Raw genomic sequence first — 22,480 nt, 5'->3', positions numbered from 1 at the left:
GAATGACAAGGAAACTCCAGGGGCTTTGGTCTATGTAGATCCTCCTCCTTGCTTCAAGGATTTCCATGTTAGATGTCTTTGACATTGGAAATTCTGGAGGCTGGGTCACAATAATCCTCCTTAACCTGTGAGGGGGCAAGAGTGTGGGTTGTTGAGTATGTTCATCCCTGGTTGAGGCTTGTTAAAGAGGTCATAAGTTGAAATGGGTTGGAGGAAGAGGAAGTGAATAAGGGTACACTGTCTATTATCAAACGAGGCATGTTGCACCCCCACAAGGAGCTTTCACTTTCGATCCTCTTGTTGTGAGTCACAAATGTCAAAGATTTTATAACTAAATTTCATTTGCCACCTATCATCCCAATCCAAACTTTGAACACTTCATTGTATGATTTGTTTGATACCGAATGGAAACATTTGATTAAAGCAAGTTGGCTGATGGATGCGGTTCTTATGTTGTTTGGAAAAAAAGAGAAAGCTACCATGCACTCATTATAAGAACTAGAGTGGAAGGGTACAAGCATCGAGGCATGGTTTGGGTAGTGCAAAATTAGATCCAATCAGGATCAGTTACAGCATAAAGGATAGATCCAAGCCTTAGCCATGTTTGAAACATTAAAGAGGCAATACAACAGTTGTCTGGTATGCACCTACTTCCTAGCTAAGCTTAAGCAATGGTCGGAAATCCATTTCTTTGGACAAATCTTGAATTATATTGGCATCTATATCAGATAACAAGACCCATTGTATGTTTCTGATAATATGTGCCTATTGACCATCCAAAGCAACTCATAAATGATACCTGAATCATGATGTGATCTGTCTGTAGCTAAAAACTCATGCACTACTCCATTCAATTCAATGGAGGAGAATCCAGGCAGCTTTTGTATATTCCAATCCCACATAGCTCCCCTAACCCTCTTCACATCACTCCATCTTGATGAAATAGCATATACATTTGAGAGCAAAACATGGACCCCACACTTCCTTGGTTCAAGTTCCAGAATTCTTTCTGCGGCATATTCTGCCATATCAACATTCCCATTGGCTCGGCAAGCAAAAAGCAATGATCGCCAAATTACCACATCAGGTCGAATTGGCATTTTTATGATGAACTCATATGCTTTCTCCAAAAGGTTAGCACGCCCTAAAAGATCAACCATACACCCATAATGCTCAATTTGAGGAATGAGTCCATAGTGATCTACCATTTGTTTAAAGTAATGGTATCCTTTGTCAACCAATCCTCCATGGTTACAAGCAGTTAAGACACCAAGGAATGTTATTTCATTTGGCATGATGTCATTCGAGCGTTCCATCCTTGAGAACAAATCCAATGCCTCTTGTGAATATCCATTGATTGCAAGACCAGATATCATCACTGTCCATGAAATTACATCTCGCTGAACTATTCCTTGAAAAACTTGTAAAGCTCTCTGAATGTCCCCACATTTTGAATACATGTCAATTAGAGCATTCTTCACTGAAAGGAGCTTCCCTATGTTGTTCACATCACAGTACTTGTGGATATATCTTCCCTGTGCAAGCGCACCCAATTCTGCACATGAAGAAAGAACAGAAGCTAATGTAGGATCGTCCGCTCTCACTCCCTCAATCTGCATTTTTCTGAATAGTTCAATTGACTCCCTGAACTGGCCTGACTGGACGTACCCTGAAATTATCGAAGTCCAACAAACAACATTCTTTTCAGGAATTTGATCAAACAACTTGCGAGCATCTTCCACATAACCACACCTTGCATACATGTTGACCAATGACGAGCCTAAATAGAAGTTCAGATCAAACCCATATACGACAACCAAATTATGAATCTGCCTTCCGGGGCCGATTGCTCCAATCTTCCCACAACCAATCAAAGCACTAACTGGAGTAACTGCATCCATAGCAATTGATTTACTAACCATACTCCTAAAAACCATCAAACCTTCATGGCACATACCGCTCTGCAAGTACCCTGAGATCAAACTATTCCAAGACACCACATCTCGGGTGGAATCCTCAGCCGAGTCAAAAACCAGCCTTGCGCTGGTGTTGAAGCCGCAGGCAAAGTACATATGGATTAGTGAGTTGAGCACGAAGGTGTGGCGTTCGAAACCAAGTTTCAGAGACAAAGAATGAATGTTTTCGCCCTCTCGAAGGAAGGCAAGGGAGGCGAGGGCTTTGAGAACGGCGGTGAAGGTGTAGTCATCGACTGGGAGGCCGGCTGCTCGCAGAAGATGGAAGAGAGGCACGGCGACGTCGAGGTTGGGACTGCGGGAGAGGGAGAGGAGGAGAGAGTTCCAAAGATGGAGGTGAGTGCTGCCGAGGAGGCCGGCGGCGAGGGCGTGGGCAAGGCATTGACGGAGGTGGCGAAGGGTGGAAAGGTTAACGGAGAAGAGAAGCGGACATTTGATGGAGAAGTTAGGGTTTGGATTTGAGGCATGGGATTTGAATCTGAGAAAGAGGGACGGGAATTTGGGAAACAGCGATCGCATGAAATGAAGAGCAGAAGCAGGAGAGGAAATGGGCGTCGGTTAGCAGCTTCCTCAACCACTGATATATCTTTGATTTTTCTTTTAGGCAAAAAAAAATAAAAATAAAAATAAAAATAAAAAACTCCCGTCATTTGCCAAAAAAGCGCTCCTAAAAAAAAATTAATAAGCGCCTCATTTAAAGTGAAATGTCTAAAATATCTTTAGCGAATTTTAAAATTTATAATAATTATAGTTAGTTGTTACACACCATATAACTATTTATTAATTTTTACACAATTTATCATGATCAAACAATATTCATTTAAAATATAATTAATATCATAAAAAAATTAATTTATTTTACTCATTAAAATATTATTTTAATTAGACTATCACTCTTTAATAAGCAAAATCAACATAAAATAATGAAACTGTTGTAAAATAGAATCTAACAACTAATTGTTATGCATTTAGCAACTAACTGCTAGTTTCTACATAATCGATCATTATCAAATAATTTTAAATTAATATTCATTTAAAATAGTAGTGAGATCATAAAGTCTTATTAGTTTGTTTTGCTTATTAAACTATTATTTTAATTAGGTTATCACTCTCCAATAAATAAAATCAACATAAAATAATAATACTATTGTAAAAGTTAGTAAATAGCTGCTACAATATATAGCAGTTGATTGTTAGTTTCTATCTAATTGTGATCCTTTAATGTTCATTTGAAATTAATGTGGGTCATGCACTCTTTTTAATTTATTTTATTATTAAAATATTATTTTAATTAATTTATTTTATTTATTAAAATATTATTTTAATTAAGTTATCATTCTCTCTAATAAATAAAATCAATATAAGATAATGATAAGAACTAACAACTATCTATTACATATTATAACAGTTATATGTTAGTTTTTACACAGTCATGATGAATAATATTCATTTAAAAAATAATAAATATCATAAAATCTCCTTAAATTATTTTAATTATTGAAATATTATTATAACCCGATTGCTACTTTCTAATAAGTAAAATTACATAACAGATCAATAGTTATCCATTATAATTACCTATTAACTGCTACAACTTAAATTTTAAAATCTAATCCAGGCATCTCAGGTAGTTGACTTAAATGGGATGTTCTTTGATTGAAAAGGATGCCCAATTTATCTCGGGAGTATCACTATTTATTAAAGATTAAATTATTATATTATAAAATAAAAATTATACGCTAGACTTGAATCACAATGGAGATTGTAAATCGTAATATAGTCATAAACAGGTTAAATTTCCGAATCTAGAGTTGTTAAATCAAAATATATTAATTTGGTTGCATTTAAATTAACACAAATTTCTTATTAAATTCAACTTATTCAAACTTCTTTATTAAAATATTATTCAAACTTAAATTTTTACCAAATTTTATTTATTTTTCTTATTAAATTTAACTTGTTTAAACTTCATTAAAAAATCTTATTTATCTGAAGCTTTAACTAAAATATTGATTCAATAAATAAGATTTATACATTTTTCAACTTATAATGAGATAATATAATATTTACAAAATACCATACAAATAGGATTTTGCACGACTAAAATGATTAATAGAGATTCGTAATATACACGAACTGTTCTTATATTATCTACGCACTCTCGATCACATTTAAGAAGATCACAATTTAAGTTATATATTTGAACTGAAAAGGCAATCAAACATTTTGTTAAAATATGAAATCATACACACTAAAGAAGATATAACAAAAATAACAATTAAAAGAGTGTTGATAAACAATTCTACGGGTAAAACAAGAGTAATACCATTTCCTCAGAAGACTGGAGGCACTTGGACGAAGTTCTTGGAGAAATATATAGTAAATACAAAGACTGAAAGAGCGCAAATCAATGCAGAAGCAAAAGTTGCAGTGGCTACAATGTTTCTGTGTGCATCATTCCCTGCGGGGACATGCCACGCAACTGTCTTCGCTGATCCAACATTAGCATTCAATTCAATGAGTATCCACAAACATGGCTCTAACTTGAAGCTTTTCGGCCTGCAACGTAGAAACAATTCTGGGCTTTCCAATTTGACTTTCATATAACCACTGCTATCAAGGGGCTGCAAGAAACCAGGCATTTAGAGTGTTTAGAGCTAATCTTAGCAATTAAACAGGGTTGCAAATCAAGTCATGCAAAATACTAGCATGCAGAAAAGAAAACGACCATGTTCAGCCAGTTCTATAACTTGATTTGTGAAGGAACAAAATGCAAAAGTATAAGAAAACTAACACAATGGAAACATCAAGGATAAGAGAGATGAGAGTGGGAGAACAAAGAAGGGAAGGAGGCACAGATACAATAATAACAAAAAGGAAAAGAACCATTTGGCATATAACCATATTTCATAATTTTCCTATCATATAATTAAGGAAATTTCTACCAATCAAAAACAATTCTTTCGAAATTATAAATAGAAAAAAAACCACCTACTAATAAATATGAGGCTTCTGTAGTATTAGTTGATGATGTTTAAGAAAAGTATAAATAGAACTAACATGTGAATTTTCATAGGTGATGCATGGTGACACATTGGAGTTACTTCTGACGATTTACATTTTATTTTGACTTTTGATACAATTGACTTGTTTAATTGATGCCTAATTTTGAGTCTAATAAAAGCAATTTCTCATTCTAAGCTCATTTAATCAGTCCCTTTAAATGATCAAGATGAAATTTATACCAGACAGTTAAGAAAAAAAATGACTGTAAGTGAATAAACATGATAGATATATTTCTAGAAGAAACTAATCGTATACAACATACTGGTTATTCCAATAAGATTCTTCAATTTTAAACTCACCGGATATCTAGCATGCAGCGGAAGTTGAACTATAGTCTCAGCACTCGATGAATTTTCATTGCCAATGATCATATGAATCTCAACAACGGACCTGTTTGAAAGTGAAGAGGGCAGTTCTAGATTTTTATCACCAAACACAGCCACATCCAAATAAACTGCAAAAATGATGAGAATGTAAATGCTTGCACAAGAAAATAAAAAATTTGAAAATGGCGTGCAAGATGTACAACAACCTTTGTGGTTAACAAGATGTTGTAACTCAAATGGATCAGCAAAGATACCATCTGGAAGTCTTTCAATGATAACTGCTTCGCACTCTTGAGTACCAACCAAAGAATTAATATCTGATAGGTTCAAGAACCTCAAGGTCGAAATTATGCGTCGATGAGATCCTTCACCATTAAGTTTCCGATCAAGGTTCAAAATACCCACAGTGCCAATATTACTAGCAAGCCCTTTACAGGTATCACTTATACCAAATTCTTGAGCTAAGTAACCATAAAAATCTGATTCAAATGTGGTACCATGTTGCAAGAAGAACGAGCTTGCAAGATAAGGCCAGATGCATGGCCAACAGCCAACAAGTCTTTGACTACTATTTCCAGCAAGGTCAACATTTTCATTATAACTGTTGGCCTGTGATAAATGATCATATATACAGTATGTGAATCAAATGAAAAGGAAAAGAGATGCAAAAAGAAAACAATAAGCTCATTCAAAATTAGATATCCACATTATGCATGCAAATGTCGAACAACACTAGAACTCATGTCAAGGCCTGAACTGCAACATGTAGATGGAAATAAGCAAATTCCATATTGAACTTATTTGTGAAAGATATACTAGTACTATAGGATAATGCCCAGTAGGATGGTTTCTGGAACAAATAAAGCATTGCAGTTACTATATTTGTGTGGAATATATGGATAGATTCTAGTGTTCATTGTGCATTGAAGATCTTTTACAATTGACTTTGCCTTGGTTTCAGTTACTCAAAAAGGTGAACTTTTGCAATTGATGCAACTACATTTATGCAAACTGTTTATAGTTTTGAAGACATTCATATAGTAGCCAGTATTAAATCAAAGAATAATGGGATTAGTTACAGTTTCTGCTACTAGATTCCCTATCCTTCTTCATTCTTTTCATTCTTGTCATGTACTGATCAGCAGGCAAACACTAATAGCACAAGATAATCATTGGCTAGAATCAACGGCCAATATTTATAATTTCATCCATAGGTAGGCGGTTATGCTAATTGCCAACCTATTTAGAAAGAAATTAATATACAACATAGAGTCCAACAAAATACAATCTGAAAAGACCAACAACATTAAAACTACAGGGGTGATATTTAAAGAGCAGTAATTAAAAAACAAAAGAAGTGAATAAGTAGCAATGACAAATCCTGACCTTCGGAACTGAAGGTACCATGAAGATAAACAGAAATAGGAAAAAGTTCTTCATAGTGAGATGGCACATAATCCCTACATAAATCATAAATCTTTGTTAAAAGAGAATCACTGTAAAAGCAGAAGGGCGTAGAAATTTATCATTGTATCAAGTAGAAATGCAAAATTTTCAAATTAAATCAAGGGGTTAAGATATAACAATCTACTATGCTTGATTGATATGAAACTCAAATGGATATTGAGAGAGAGAACTACCGAACGGCTTTGATACCAATTGATGCAACAACAGACAAACAATTTGGCAATTCACACTCAAAGAAAAGGAAATTGAAAATTGTGTTAATTTAAATATATCTATTACATGGGATCCTTGGATCCTAACTCTTCTCTATAGATTGACAACAAGACTTATTCTTCGTAAAATAATGACTCAATCTTTCTCAATAAAAGCTCTAATTATCCTAGTAAAAGCTCAAATTGACTTTTAAAAAATAAAATAATCTTTTAAAAATTGTCACACCCCGAGATATAATTCCGTCAGATTGAAGGGTACCCCTTAGTGACAATATAAGAAGTAGGAAGACAAAACTCATTTAACCCAACATAAATATCAATGCAATACATAAATCAATAAATTATTAAATGTTAATGCCTGTATACATGTTCATGTGTTCATACCAAAACCAAATGAGGTAAATATTTTTAATCAAAAATCAAAGGTTCGAAAAGAAAATAAAAAAATGAAATAGCAAAAAAAAAGAAATCAAATGATTCAATGTCAAACAGGACAAACAAGCTAAGATCTCTGAGCAACACTAAGGATAGCCAACGTAACATTTCCTCTATCCGCTAATTTGGAAGTCAAAGAAAACAATTAATGAGTACAAATTACTCGGTAGGTATACAAAAGATAGTGCATGAAACATAGTAATTTATAGAGGTCAAAGGAAATCTAAGATAATCAAATCTCACTACTAATTATCATTTACATCATATATCTGGGAAATCATATCAAGTAATAGGTTAATGTCAATCTAAAAGCATCCATATAGTCAAGCTCTAATCCGGCTCAATAATATCAATACAAGTATGACAAAATATAAAACTAGCATAGTATGAATGGGTCAAGTCAAGCCCTATACACAGGCCGGTACTAACTACGGACAAATCACACCACCATAACAAGTAGATAAAATACTAACTGTAGGCGAACCACGCTACCATGACCTATCTTGTAGGTAGTCAGGACACATAGATGAAATACTGACTACAGGGGAACCATGCTATCACGACCTATCTCGTGGGCAATCAAGGTACATTGATAAAATAATGACTATGGGAGAACCATGCTACCATGACCAGTCTTGTGGATAGTCATGGTATATAGATAGTCACTGTCTGCAAGCAACAACACGCTACCACAAAAGGGACTCGTGGGCAGACAACGGTGTAGATAACAACTGACTACGGATAACAACACACTACCACGAACGATTATCGTGAGCAATCAAAGTTACTCTATTATTAAGCATAGATTTTTTTCTTTATCAGCTATCAAAATCCATACTCAGGCAATAATGAGAGAATAATCAGCATAAGTGCTAATAATACATGTTATTTCAAGACAATCCATCCATTAGAATCTCACTATGGCAATATTAATCAATGATTATATAAACTTAACTATGGTATCCTAGAATATGCAAGTAAATGCAATTAATCATGAATGACAATCAAAGATACCTAGATATCAATCAGTAAGGTAGGGCAAGCAACTGAAAAGATACGTGAGGTCAAAGGATAGAGTTACCCACCCGTTATATGGCAAGTCTCGTAGGTTTGCTAGTCATCCCGTTTCTCTTGTACTTAGATCTACAAACATATTAGGAAAATAATTTAAATTTTTAATATAATTGTTTCATCCAAACCCCAAGTCCAATACTAACTTAAGTCCATATTATCACTTAAATTTTTATCAACTCAATGGTAATCATCAGAATTAAATCTATGATGAATTTTGACTACTAACAGCAAATTTCCTGGTTGGCTTAATCAAGAGACTTAATTAGTTAATAATTGTTGATAAATAAATTTACCGAGTTGTGCAGGACGTACTCGCCAATGGCTTGCTAAAGGCTCACAGCTCGTGCGTCCTTACTGATCAGAGCCTTCAACAGCCAAGTGCGCTTCAACTTGAACCGAGTTCAAAGGGATATGCCCGTCGACAATGACAACCCGATTTAGGGACAGACGCGATGTAGGCCGATGGCTGACGATGAGACCACAGACATAGAGGGCAGGAGACGACGACCTTTGCGACGAGGAACAGAGAAAGCATTGAACGGCCGACTACTGCTCGTGACAGGGGAACAGGGAGGTAGGCACGCTAAGGAGGAGGCAACGACATTAAAAACTTTTAAGTTTTTTTTTAATTAAAACTTAGGGTTTTAATTAATATCTAAGTTTTAATGGTTTCAATCAACTCCCAGATATAAATAGATAATCTAAACGGACTTAGTCAAAAGCCTAATAGAATTATTCCATTTTCTATAAATTTTTAATTAATAAATAAATTCTTTATTTTTTTATATTATTATTATATCATATATATATATATATATATATATATATTTCAATATATATAAAAAATTCTCCTATTATTTTCTAATTATAAAACAATGACCAAATCAACAACGACTAAGCTTTATCCCAACTAAGTGAAATCAGGAATATAAATCCTCCTATGTCGTTGGGCTTTATCCCCTACCATATCATCATCTATATTTAAATAAATTTTATCCTATTTTATTGTTTCTATCCAAATAATCTTTGATCTCCCTCTTCCTCCTCGATTAATGAACATATTTGTTAAGGTCTCACATGATGTAATTGGAGCATTTATTGATCGCTTAAGGGCATGTTCATATCATTTTAAACACATCTTTCGAAGTTTTTCCTTAATATGCGTCATCCCTATTTTCTATTTAATGTTCTCATTCCTTATCATATTCATCTTTGTATATCTACATATTCACCTTAACATCCTCGTCTTTGTGACTCTCATCTTCTGCTCATGTACTCGTTTCATAATACAACATTAAGCTCTATAAAATAGCGATCAAATCAAATCTTTAATTTATTACAGTTGCTGCAATATTGAAAATTTTGTTTATTTCTTTTAATTGTGGATGCACCAATCTTCAATTTATTTCCTATAATTTTTTTGCATTATTTGTTTCCTTATTTACATTATTACACTTAGACAAAAATAATATATTTTAACAAACTGCATTCAACATAGTTATTTAAGGCGTGAGACGCCCAAAAGCGCATAGGTACTATAAAATATGAGGCACACGATACAAGGTGAGATGCACACCTTACAGAAGTAAGGTGCTTTGGGTATAAATTTTTACAATTCAAACATAAATAGGGAATTTCTATCATTTCACTAACAAAACTATAGTCCATAAAATATTAACAATAATGTAAATATAAAATTCACTAGCAAATAAATATGTTATAAGCATAATTCCAATTAAAAAAACTTCAAATATATAAATCATCAATCTTGATCATCTTCCTCAATCATTTCATTATCATCATCACCAAATGTTTCAGTTTTGTATAGCTGAATCTTCATCAGTTTTCTCAAGATCGATTTCTTCCTCCTCTCACAAGATGCACGCTTAAGGCGCACAGGCACAAGAGGCTCGCCTAGCTACACCTTATGCTTAGGCGCAGCTAGGCGAGCGCATTTAATAATTATGATTCAACACAAAGGAAACACCATAAATATCCCAAGTTAAATACTTAATATTTCTATAAACTTTTTCAGTCAAAATGTGTGTGTATATATCACATAAATATGATATGTGCATACTGTTACTAAGTATGACATATAAATGGACTTAGAATATCTCTGACAAAGAAAAATCATCATATTTGAAATAATGATTGTTACTTGTTGTACCTCTTGCTCTAAGCTAAAAGAAAGCTTTCTATCTATCCCAATTTGTTTACTTGAACAACAACAAAAAAAATGCAATCAAATTTTAACTATATAATACCAATAATCATACAAGTGGCACTAAATCTTACATGAGAAGGCTTCAAGATTCCCTTTGATGGTACTCTCTCCCAGGTTTAGATGTAACACATTAAAGTTTAGTAACACATGCAGCATATTAGAATCACCTGTCCAAAGGAGTGTATTCCAGAAATTTCATCTTCCTGAGGCTTATAGGTCAAATGGCTTGGTCACCAAAATGTGGTAAAGGAGAAAAAATTCAGTGCAAATCCTTTCTGCAATGAAGTGAGTGGAAAGAAAATTAGCAGTATAAAGGCTCCAATTACATAAGAGAGCAACACAGAAAATGATAAAAAGGGAAGACTACTATGCGGCGTGAAAAACTGCCTGTTGACATGGGCCATTGGATCCAAACAGGATGGTGTAAGTTTGATTGAAAACCAAGAAATAATCAACATGTAGCTGTTGCTAAAAAACAAGGTCAAAGAGAGGCAGAAGACTAAAGTACCTACTAGCAAATAACGTACAAGGAATATTTTTCTCAAAATTTAAAGGGAGCAAATAGCCAGAATCACATAAAACATCAAGAAGAAAATCACAGACATACAGCAAACTACCTCAGTAAAATATTCCTTAAAGAAATGAGAAACAATAAGCAAAGTATCCTAATTCCTAGTTACTGAAATGGCATTATAATTTTGGCTACAATCATGGTTGCGGACATACTTCACAAGGAAGCCAACAAAGACAAATGTAAGATTTACTATGGAAATCACATCCTTCCCTTCACTGGTGTTCAAGGATGCAGCACCTAAGTTTACAAGTCGCCAATATATATTTCATACAACCTCTGGAACAAGTTAAGACGTTCACACTAGCACTATACATTCAGTTAATTGCAAAGGCATTCATTTAAATGGGATTTTGCAGTCCAAACGGGTTATTTATCTAATTTAAAGAAATGATGCGCTACTTACCCAGTAAACAAAAGGCAGGAAATATAATATCATACCACTTCTTTTCACCATCACCTCGTACAGATTCCTAATAAAAGAAGCATCACCTATATTTAGATTAACATTTTTTTCTTACATAGAAGAAGGGGAAAAACGAAGGCAATGACCAGACAGGCAATCGTTAAGAAACCGAAAAAGGAGCCCATCAGAACAGAGATCCGAGAAGATCCCACAATTCAGCACCAGCTCCAACAACAAAAAAAAAACTACAAATTTGCAACCCTAGCTCGAAATGTTCGTACAGATACCGCAACAATCAAAATGTATCAAATTTAGCATCAAAGTCGAACAAAAAGATCCCGAGAAGAGAGATAAATCGAGGAATACGAGCCTGAAGAGCGAGAGGAGACTGCTGCCGAAACAATCTCCTGTTTTCTTTTTCAGACAACGCCTAGGGTAGACAGACTTTGTGTGAAAGGACAAATATATCTGTTGTTCTTTTCTGCAAGAAAATAAATAAATAAATGGCAAACCCAACTGTAGTTTCATTTACTTCGCGTTGTTGCATAACCCAAATCCGAAACCGAATCGATCTAACCCAATGGGATGAAAATATTAATATTTGAGTTTGGGTTTGAATACAACGTGTCATATTCGATTTCAATTGAAAGTTTAAAAATATAAATAATTTTAATGCAAGTTAAATTTGAAATAAACTTTAAATTCAAGTTTGATTTGAATGGTTCAAATCTTAATTCAAGTATAAATAAATTATGGTCCAAAATGATTAAATTCAAATTTAATTTGAATTATTCAAATTTAGTTTTGAGCATATTCGAGTCAAAACTCACGAGCATATTAAAACCTTGATTTTATTACATAATATAATAAAAAATATTGAATAAAAGCTCATGAAGGGGTTGTTAATAATCGAATGAAATATTAAAGATTCGAGTTCAAAATTTTCAAATATGAATCAATTTTTGTTTAATTGATTCAAAAAGCTTACAAGTTAACTTGATTCATTTGCACTCTTAATAAGGGAGGAATATATTTTCAAGGGGTAAACTGAAACTTTAGATCCTTCTTTGAATCATTTTATATAACTTTCTAAAATGTTATCATCATATAAGGATATTATAATTCTTTAAATATCATTCTATATAACTTTCTAGAATATTATCATCAATAAGATATTGTAGGAAAATTCTGAGCGGTGAATAGTATGTCTTAAATTATAACAAAAAATAGATTATTTCAAAAAGACGTTTTTAAATTAGATATGCAGCGGATATAATATTAGTTTTCAGTGGTAATGTTAATTTTAAAATCAAATGTGTTTTTCAAAATCTTAAAGAAAATAAGTGCAATGATAAAATAGAAGAGACACAAATATTTGATATAGTTCTGATCGTTACTCCACGACCATTTGTTAGGTAAAACACTCTCACCGCTATACTTTCTATTTTCCAGACACTTCAAGAGGCGAAATATCTTTTTTCAAAGTCATAATTAATTATAGTATTAAAACGTTTTAACTTTAAAAAATATTTTAAATTTAGCATAAGTTACCAACAAAATAGTAAAACAAGCAATTAGAATACGTACAGTTGTTTAAAAAATTCATAATATAAAAATATCAACTGATTGAAAAACATGAGCACGGTTTTGGCGAGCTGACAAAAGGAAGTAATGGACGAACATTAAGAGTTTGTTGACATCCTAATTGAGCAACATCAAGACACGTTGTTAGGTATGATTTGATCGACCAACTAGGTCATTCTAGTCAACCAAACTGTGAGATTTAATCATTATATGTAGTGGCAGTTATCTAAATATTGGTTGACTAACTTTGTCATTCCGATTAATTAACTCATCTAGTTGATCACTTTCTGCATATTGATCGACTAAACCGACTACCACATATACCATTTCATCTAGATCAAGTGCATGCTAACTATGTCATTTGGCCATTTCATCTAGATCAACTGCTAACTATGTCATTTGGTCAATCACCTTGCATATCTTGGTGGACTAACTTGGATAAATTTCACTATTTAGGATTTTAATTAATCTTTCACTAATTGAGTAAGTGATCAACTAAATATGTAAATATGGTCAATTAATTCTCTGTTGATTTCGTGTTGTTGACTAATTCTATATATCTATGTGGTCAATCAACTCTAGATTTTATCTGCAGCAAAGCCTATCTTTGATCGTGTATTGTGGTTGTTCCGGCATATGATTGACCAATTTTAAACCAATCAAAATTATTGTATTTCAGCCAAATTATTTGTTGATTGTGAAATTCTAATAGACTAATCTGTGACATCTAATCCATCAACTTTGGATAGATCCAAATTATCTGATTCTGAAAATTTCTTTTGACTGTTCGATGGGATCAACTAAGTTTTGTGATTCGGTCAACGAACTAACTATTTTTGTGAATATTAACAGTTAAATACAGAATATTCAAAATAAATTAATTAAGTATAAATAGATGTAAAATATAAATTATATTGTTTGACCTTGATTATAATCTGATAGAGCAGTCAAGTTAATTATTTAATTATAATCACGTGATCTTAGTCAACTATTTGTTAATTTTTTACTTTGAAATAGCTATTAATTTTTTGATCAAAGTACTTAGGTTTCAAGAAAACCACTCTCATCCCAAGGTTAAAATTGCTCCCTCATAACCTTCTTTATTAGAAGGTCCTCTCATAAACTTCTTACCTATTAATATTTGGTTATCCTTAATGTACTGAGACTCTTCACTTGATTCATTTGAACTTTTATCCCGTCTATCAAATATCCAATCCTTTTAAATCTTTTGGACTTTTAGTCTATCTATAAATGTCAAGTTTTTTTTTATTCATTTGAACTTTTCTTATGTCTATATCCTTTTGACCCATTTGGACATTCCCATTACTCTTGCACTGTACCGTCAAATTTTCTTACATCTACACACTATTAAATTACACAATAATTAACTATATTACTTATCATATATCAAAGCATTGGGTAGGTCGCCTGACGACGTTTTTCTTGTGTGATTGTGTATGTGGCTCGTATGACAGTTTATATAGACCTTTCACCTTTATAATTATATAAGGTTTTTGACGAAGGTAAATTAAGGTATGATTTTTTTTTTTTTCTCTTGTGTGAAGGCAAATCTTATTCGTCTTTCTTTTTTCCTTTCGCTCTTTCACGCACGCAAGTTTTTCACCTTAGCCCGTCACTGACTTGACAGACGAAGGGGTCACATCAAGCCCTAGTAGATGATGAGCTTTGGTTCGTAGGACATTAGAGCAACTGCAATGGACGTGGCGTTATAACGCCCATGTCACTTTGGTGGTCGACCACTGGTCGACCACATGGTAGTGGTTGACCACCTGATCGACCACCACCACATGTGGTCGATCAACTGATCGACCCCCGTGTAAAAATTCAACCGCGCACTACGTGGGACCCACCCATTGTCCCGATTAACACGTTCAATGTTCTGAACGTGTTAAATATCTCTCTCCTCTCTCACTCTTCCACGTCCTTTCCTCTTTCTTCCACATCACCCTATTAATGCGCGATTAACGCGCGTTGCGGATGCTCTTAGAGAAAGGGAATCGCCTCAGCTCCAAAGGAAGGAGGAGAGGAGCCCTATTCTTTTGCGATAAACTTCATATATAAATTAACTTTTGACCATACACATTTAATCATTAGAAATTATAAAGATAAAAGTGTGAAAGTATACTTGAATCCATAATACTTTTATCTTCTGAAGTAGTGCAATTTGGTCTTCCTAATCAACACAATTTCATTGAGAACTCTAGTGAATCAGATCATCAAAAAATAATCATGTGATTTAGAAATCATAACCCCTTATTTATAAAAAATTTTAGTAGGATTATCTTTTAGTATTTTATATTTTAGTTCATCATTAAAAAAAAAAATTATCCCTTAAATTTCTACATAATGAGCCATACATTAAAATTTTTAATTAATCATTTTAATTGAATTTAACCAATTATAATAATCCACAGTATATAATTATTTCACATATAAATTTAATATTGGATTAATGATTCAATAATTGATTTATTTATTTCAGACTAAATTGAAGGCATAATTATCTTTTTATGAAATTTGATAAATAAAAAAAAAAGAAAAAGGTTATTATATAATTAATATAAGATAATTTTTTAATAACTACAGCTTAATGTTGAGTGCCAGTGATGGTATTAAGAGGAAAAAGCAAAGAATTCATAACTATCAGGAGTTCCCATCGTTTACTTTTTATCAAAATTCTCAAGGAAAAGGAACTGGCTGAACTTGCATCACAGAAAATGAGTTCCATGCAAACTAAAATAGGGCGGAAGCTAGAGGACTCTCCGGAGAGATGATGAAAATGTCGCTTCTACCCTCGCGAACAAGGTCGACAGTAACAGAAGGGGCAGATGAAACCCAGTGTATCGTATAATCATTAACATCTCTGGGGGGTGGCTGGCTGCGATCCCACGGAAGTTTCCCATCAACCATCAGGGTAAATCACTAAGCGCAAACGGCGATCAATCCAGATGTCCAGTAACAGAAGGGGCAGATGAAACCCAGTGTATCGTATAATCATTAACATCTCTGATCCCACGGAAGTTTCCCACCGACCATCAGGGTAAATCGGGAAGCGCAAACGGCGATCAATCCAGATGTCCAGCATCCTTTGATTGCGTTCCCCATTTAAAGAAAAATTTCTGTAAATACACCATAGTTGGGGATCGAACCGTGGGTCTTCTGAGTTACAACTCGGATGTCCTATCGTTGCACCATTGCTCCGGGGCTGAGAAGAGACTCTCAGTTTTAACATTTTACAAGTATTTTGCTAATTTTAAAAGTATCAGGATCATCATAATTTATTGATTCTTTGTTAAATAAGGAATTTAGAAAAAATAATAATAAACGAAGTGACCCTGAGGTGAAGGTACCCCATTCCGCGACACTCCCTCTCAAATGTTGGCATTTGCTTCATCGTCATTCTTGCTATCAAAAGCCGCTCGGCACCTCATCGCCCCCTCCCTGAGAAGGTTCACCAGGGTTCCTGCAGTCGAGAGCCCTCTCAGGACCTTCCGCACTATACCGGCCTTCCCAATCTCCTCCTCCTCCTCCTCCTCCTCCTCCAGCGGCATGGAACAGGTGGCGTCCCACCCGGCCGCGGCTAGGGCAGGGTTTTCGGCTTCATCCGCCGGTGGATCTGTCCCAACCTTTCAGTTATCTCCTTTGAGCGTCCTTAAGATCCAGAAAGGAGATATCACCTTGTGGTCCGTGGACGGGTCAACCGACGCGATCGTGATTATCGCGAACCCTCATCCTTCAATTTGAATTCATTTATTTCCTTTTATTGCAGTGATATTGATTGTTGTTCCCCTGTTTTATATGAATTTTTCCGCTAAGCTAGTTTCGTTTAGGAAGATCTTTTGAGATTCAGACCTGGTATCGGGAAGTGAGTAGTTTTCAGTATTAACTTCTATATTTGTTTAGTTGCATCTGACTGCATGATACAAGCCCAAACGTTTAGTGCCCAACGTTCTTTATGGGAAGACATTATCATTCCCCGTGGGCGACTTCCCCTATGACGTCTGAGATATTGCCACAATGAGACAAACTAGAGATCAGATTTGGCCACTTATATCTGTGGACACTAAGTATAAATCACATTGAAGGAGTGGAAGTCCTCTTTCAACCGGTTTGAGTAGCCTGACCTCCAGAGAGTAAGGAAACTATAAAGTGATGCAGCGGAATCTGCTACCTCTTCCATGAATCTTCCTTTTGAGATGTGGCCGGACCTGCATAGATCAACACGTGTTAGAGAACGCTGGGAGTCATCTTGGCAAGGCCCTTCATATGCTTAAGTCACCATGGGTGCCATGGAAATATTAGAACAGTAAAAAATATAAAGGAAGAAAACAGTAGAGAATTTAAGTTTGGATAATAGAGACCACCATTAGCTGTGCTATTTATAGAGAATCTTGCTCCAAAACCCTAACGGATTATTGGATCTTGTGGATTGCAATCATGTGCCAGTCATGCCCAATTCTAATTTGGAGCAGGGCCACGTGTATTGGGTTTGCCAAAGTGGAGCCGGCCATGTAGGCTGAGCCTCTATGCCGGAGGGGATTATTACACAGGGTATCAATAAGAAAACAAATAATGATAGTTCTTATACAATTTAAAATACCCATTGTTATATGTGATGATGTAGTCCCATCACTTTGTTTCATGGAAGGTGCTGTTTTCTAGCACAACCAAAAGCTATGGCTTTGGTAGTTTGGCATGTGGTTCATGCACTTGAGACTTTTAGATCTTTGTGCAATTTGTTAAGGTGTTTTTTAATATCCAAACACTACTCAAGGAAGAAATTAACGAAATAAAGGAAACACATAAAATGGGAAATCGCTGATAAGACTAAAATATGATTCTTATCATTCCATTTTCAAGCTGACATTTTTCTCCATTGAGTAGCAATGAGCTCTAATTACTCCTATGTTCTATTTCCCATAGAAATTTGGCCTAATCAATGTGATTCAGCCATAGCCTGACTATATTGCTTGAGTGGCGCCTTTCAATAAATGGCTTAAAGTTGAAATTTTTCTTGTGCACGCACCATAGACATATACTACTCAGAGATGAATTAATAGTTTCTTCTATTTTCAATGTCCCACATACCATAGGCCAACTCAATGCTTATAGCATGCTCACAACTAAGATATTTCTTCTCTTCTCACCGTGTCTATTTGTTTTTTAATTAAGATAATTATTAACTAGATTATTCATCTTCTCCATCTGATTCACTCCTATTAAAACAATTTTTGGTTGAACAAAATAAATTATTTTGGGGCTCAATGAGCCAATTGAAATACTTGTCAGGATGGAAATGAGGTCAACAAGGTCAATCTGCATCAATGTGTTCATTAAAAAGATAAACAAGCCTGACTCAAACTCAACCAAGCTAAAAAATTTGTGTTCAAAATTGTTTATTAGAATATTTATCAGGCTCCAGCATTGTTTCTGCTTTTATTAAGCGGCAAGCTTAATTGGAGCCAATATCCTTATGATAAGAATTGTAGAGATGAAACTTAGCTTCTCTATAAATTCATCCTGTGTACAATTCTAGACAAGTAGACTTAATTTTTTAGCTTATTTATTTGTTTGATTATTATGAACCCACTACAACTTTGTGACATGTTTGATCAAATATTATTTAGAATATTTTGGTGAATATTTAATGCATAAGGATAGTATCTATTCAAATTTGGCATCTGATTGATAAATAAGATTTGAATATGTACTTTATTAATATGATACATTTTAAATTGATAATTAAAAAAACACTGTATATATAAAATAATAATACAACTTTCATATAAAACTTCAACTACACATACTAGATTGTATTAAATACTTGCTTAAAAAATAACTAAACCTGTAATATGACACTTATTTGTTATTTTTGTTTATTAACTACTCAAGCAATATTCACAGTAACCATTGAACACTCTACAAGTTTATTCCTTAACTTTAGCATGCCTAGCTTACATTATTTCATTTAGATTTTTTAAACCTAGGTTAATTATTTGTGAGTTTGTTCATTTGATTTTCTGTTAGCTCACAACCAGAAATACTTGTACATGTGGCCAGCATAATCTTGAATATCATTATTTATATTGCAAAGATGTACCTGATATGGTGAAGAAATACATATTCAGATGTAGCTAAACCACTTCTAATATATTGGTTCCTCATTCTTACTACATACTGATTTTCCCTGTCTCTTAGCTATTCCAAGAAACTTGGGTTGTTGTTACATGGTCAATTTTATGAAATATAGTTGAAAACACAATCGCCTGATTCTTGTCGGTTCACTCAATGCTTCAGGGAAAACTTATGCCTGTATAAAATTTTGAACTATGCTTCACTATCATTAATATTTTCTGCATATTGATTTCTTTGTCCCTTAACCAAAATACTTGGGCTTCTCCTCCGAAGGGTAACCAGCCTGTTTATTGGGAGTTTGTTGAACTCTGTATGAAAAGTATTTATGCTTCTATAATATTTCAACTTTACTTCACTGTCATTAAGGTTGTAATTCATTCTGATTGGAATAACTTTTCCCAGAACTTTTTTGCACCATAAAGTGCACCCATAGTATGGAGGAGAAAATATTAACTTGGTTATGGTTTGCTTTATAGATGCCTTCTTTTTGCAGATTGTTTTCAAATAGGATATCTGGTGGCATCGAGTCATGTTGATGAATTGACTCCACCAGATATGGTGGTTGGTTAAGATTTGGTGTTTTGGAAGGCTTTTGTTGCAGATTGTTTGTGTATAGGATAACTAGTGGCCTCAAGCGACAAATGATTAATGAATTGATTTCATGATAACATAGAGGAAATTTGTTTGATACAATTAGAGTGACAAATTTTTGACCAAGCTGTTTTTTGGAAGTTGTTAAATTCTGTTTACTTTGCTGTAGTAGATCTGTAATCAACATCTGATGCATTTTTTGCTAATTTAATAAGTTTCCTCTAACGCTATAAAAGGCAATAGCATTATATAAGGTCTCACCTTTTAGTTTTTATTGTATGAGTTGCAAACTTGCAAATAAGTGATGGGTGGTAAATTTCAGGTAAATGCAGCTAACAAACAATTGCTTGGAGGTGGTGGTGTGGATGGAGGTAAGCATTTAAATTCTGTCAAGGATGTTATCCTGTCTCTCTTTTTTTTTATTATTTTTTTCTTTTTTTGAAAACTGGAGCTTTTTTATCAGCTATACACAGAGCTGCTGGCCCAGAACTTCTTGATGCATGTCGTAAGGTACCAGAGGTCTGCAGAGGAGTACGCTGTCCCACAGGAGAAGCCAGAATTACTCCGTAGGTTTTATTTCTGTTAAATGCAATAGTTTGTTGCATGCTAACCCTATCCTGTCAATTACCACAAAATGACTTACATGGTGTACAGAGCATTCCAGTTGCCTGTTTTTTATGTGATACACACTGTTGGCCCTGTCTATGATGAAGATGAGCACCCTGAGGTTTCTCTCAGTAATGCATTCAGGTGAAGAGAGCTTCCTATATTGATGCCTGTTCTAACTTAAAAACATGCTTGCCTATCAGTCTGACGATCACTTTAAAGCTCAACTATCTACGTTCTCTATTGCAGAAATAGCTTGAAGCTTGCCAAAGAGAATAATATTCAATACATTGCTTTTCCAGCCATATCTTGTGGTGTTTACAGGTATCTATTTTAGCTGTTTATGCTTGTGTAAGTTTAACTGCTACTCATGTTTCCTTTTGATTTTTCATTCTGTCTTGTTGAAGATATCCTTTCAAAGAGGCTTCCAGAATTGCTATATCAGTGTTGAAAGAGTTCCCTGACGCCTTTAAAGAGGTAATGTGTTGTTACAGACTCTTTGAAATGGATTACACTTTCCTTTTTTTGGAGAACTCATATTGTAAAGTTGGTTTAGTTCATTAATCAGGTCTTTTCAAGTTTTGTACTTTGATATTTATTTTATGGTTTCACTTTGTTCTCTTTATATAGATGCCTTGAAATTGTTAATAATGTCATGGAATCTGAATGTTCATTAATATATAAGCGTCTTGATGCTGTACTTAGTACTAACTGACGATATTGTGCTAATAACTAGATAGAATAAACTCGAACCTTGAATTGTGGACTCAGAAAAGTGAAAACCAAAAGGTTTTAAACAAAGAAAAACTGAACTTTAATGTATTAAATACAACATCACTTATGAGAAAAGAAAACGTGAAAAGCTATCCAAGTTTTATGGATGGAAATATTTGCAAGCAAGGGATATTTTATAGCCTGAATTTATTGTCAACCAGGAGACATTTACAAAGATATTATTGACAGATTGAAAACAGAAATTGGAGGGTTTTTTTTTAATGTTTGGTTTGATGGTTGTGCACTTAGGATTGAATCTGAGAAATTGATGTTTTAAAAGATAATTTTATAAGAATATGACACTATTAATATACTTTATGGAATATTGAACAATTATAAAATAGTATCTAGTGAATTAGTGTGATTAAAATGAAATGCTAAAATGAATATTTGACATTAGAAAAATGATTTTTTTTTATAAAAGAACTAATATCCTATATCAGTTCAGCATAGCTCTGTTAGAATTTTGAATGTGAGAAAACAGACTAAGATAATATTATTATGTTCAAAGATTGTCTTATATGTCAATTACAAACCTTATGACTACATAAGCAGAATCAAATAGGATTTAAGGAATTAGAATTAAAGGGGTGAAGATAGATGAATGATCAAAGGAAATTCTAACTTAATAAAAAAATCTAAGGTGTACTTAAAAGTTTAAATATGTGAAATGATATAATCTTACACAAAATTTGAGATCATTGATGGGAGTATTCCGGACTACTAATAGTTGATACTCATAATTTGTTTGTTGTTAAGATAGTCATATTCCTTTTTCGTGTAAATTCAAAGTGATTCTTCAATCCCTAAATTGCAAGCTGTTGCTTCATTCTCTGGCAAAGCTATTTCATAGAAACTAATCATCTGATGATGTGAAAGAAAGAGGTGCAGCCAGGTCTTCGCGAGCGAAGATCTCTAGGGTGAGGCCTTTGATGATGGGACCTCTAACCTCTTTTGTGTCGAGACGGTTGGTGTCGAGACCTATCATGCTGGGACCGCTGATGCCGAGACC

The 22,480-nt window shown here is 33.9% G+C and overlaps 3 protein-coding genes across 5 annotated transcripts; 1 reads left to right on the top strand and 2 right to left on the bottom strand.

The window, feature by feature from the left end:
- Positions 1-459: 459 nt before the first annotated feature.
- On the bottom strand, positions 460-2,492 carry LOC141820162 (pentatricopeptide repeat-containing protein At2g29760, chloroplastic-like). Its single transcript, XM_074707436.1, has one exon. It carries the CDS (start codon positions 2,490-2,492, stop codon positions 720-722), a length of 1,773 nt encoding a protein of 590 aa, XP_074563537.1. The 3' UTR covers positions 460-719.
- Positions 2,493-4,231: 1,739 nt separating this feature from the next.
- LOC141820160 (uncharacterized) lies at positions 4,232-12,180 on the bottom strand. Of its 3 annotated transcripts, XM_074707433.1 has the most exons (8): positions 12,128-12,180; positions 11,758-11,824; positions 10,948-11,055; positions 8,565-8,622; positions 6,752-6,825; positions 5,572-5,974; positions 5,339-5,493; positions 4,232-4,597 (listed from the first exon to the last, which is right to left on the bottom strand). In XM_074707433.1, the coding sequence occupies exons 5-8, from the start codon at positions 6,818-6,820 to the stop codon at positions 4,307-4,309; spliced, it is 918 nt and encodes a 305-aa protein (XP_074563534.1). In that variant the 5' UTR covers positions 6,821-6,825; positions 8,565-8,622; positions 10,948-11,055; positions 11,758-11,824; positions 12,128-12,180; the 3' UTR covers positions 4,232-4,306. The 3 variants fall into 3 exon arrangements, with proteins under 3 accessions (XP_074563534.1, XP_074563532.1, XP_074563535.1); XM_074707431.1 differs by lacking the exon at positions 8,565-8,622 and having other exon boundaries at positions 10,852-11,055; XM_074707434.1 differs by lacking the exon at positions 8,565-8,622.
- A 4,538-nt stretch (positions 12,181-16,718) lies between these two features.
- LOC141820159 (uncharacterized) lies at positions 16,719-21,292 on the top strand. The gene is made up of 6 exons (XM_074707430.1): positions 16,719-17,073; positions 20,411-20,459; positions 20,552-20,654; positions 20,743-20,838; positions 20,944-21,018; positions 21,102-21,292. Exons 1-6 carry the CDS (start codon positions 16,738-16,740, stop codon positions 21,256-21,258), a joined length of 816 nt encoding a protein of 271 aa, XP_074563531.1. The 5' UTR covers positions 16,719-16,737; the 3' UTR covers positions 21,259-21,292.
- Positions 21,293-22,480: the final 1,188 nt, after the last annotated feature.

The sequence above is a fragment of the Curcuma longa genome, unplaced genomic scaffold (assembly GCF_044706935.1).
Source record: "Curcuma longa cultivar G26 ecotype Majalengka, Jawa Barat unplaced genomic scaffold, ITB_CL_G26_1.1 utg2798_np1212_758248_RagTag, whole genome shotgun sequence".
NCBI lineage: Eukaryota > Viridiplantae > Streptophyta > Magnoliopsida > Zingiberales > Zingiberaceae > Curcuma > Curcuma longa.
The sequence above is the reverse complement of the archived record's forward strand: the minus strand, read 5'-3'. Positions and strand labels throughout refer to the sequence as shown.

Excerpts from the sequence above, each read along its gene's own strand:
- LOC141820162 (XM_074707436.1), bottom strand. The coding sequence starts at position 2,492 with ATGCGATCGCTGTTTCCCAAATTCCCGTCCCTCTTTCTCAGATTCAAA.
- LOC141820160 (XM_074707431.1), bottom strand. The coding sequence starts at position 10,936 with ATGCTGCATGTGTTACTAAACTTTAATGTGTTACATCTAAACCTGGGA. Across the intron at positions 6,826-10,851 it reads GAATCTTGAAGCCTTCTCAT|GGATTATGTGCCATCTCACT; the intron begins GTAAGATTTAGT and ends TGATTTATGTAG. Across the intron at positions 4,598-5,338 it reads CGCTGCATGCTAGATATCCG|CCCCTTGATAGCAGTGGTTA; the intron begins GTGAGTTTAAAA and ends GGTTTCTTGCAG.
- LOC141820159 (XM_074707430.1), top strand. The coding sequence starts at position 16,738 with ATGTTGGCATTTGCTTCATCGTCATTCTTGCTATCAAAAGCCGCTCGG. Across the intron at positions 20,655-20,742 it reads GGAGAAGCCAGAATTACTCC|AGCATTCCAGTTGCCTGTTT; the intron begins GTAGGTTTTATT and ends CATGGTGTACAG. Across the intron at positions 20,839-20,943 it reads TCTCTCAGTAATGCATTCAG|AAATAGCTTGAAGCTTGCCA; the intron begins GTGAAGAGAGCT and ends TCTCTATTGCAG.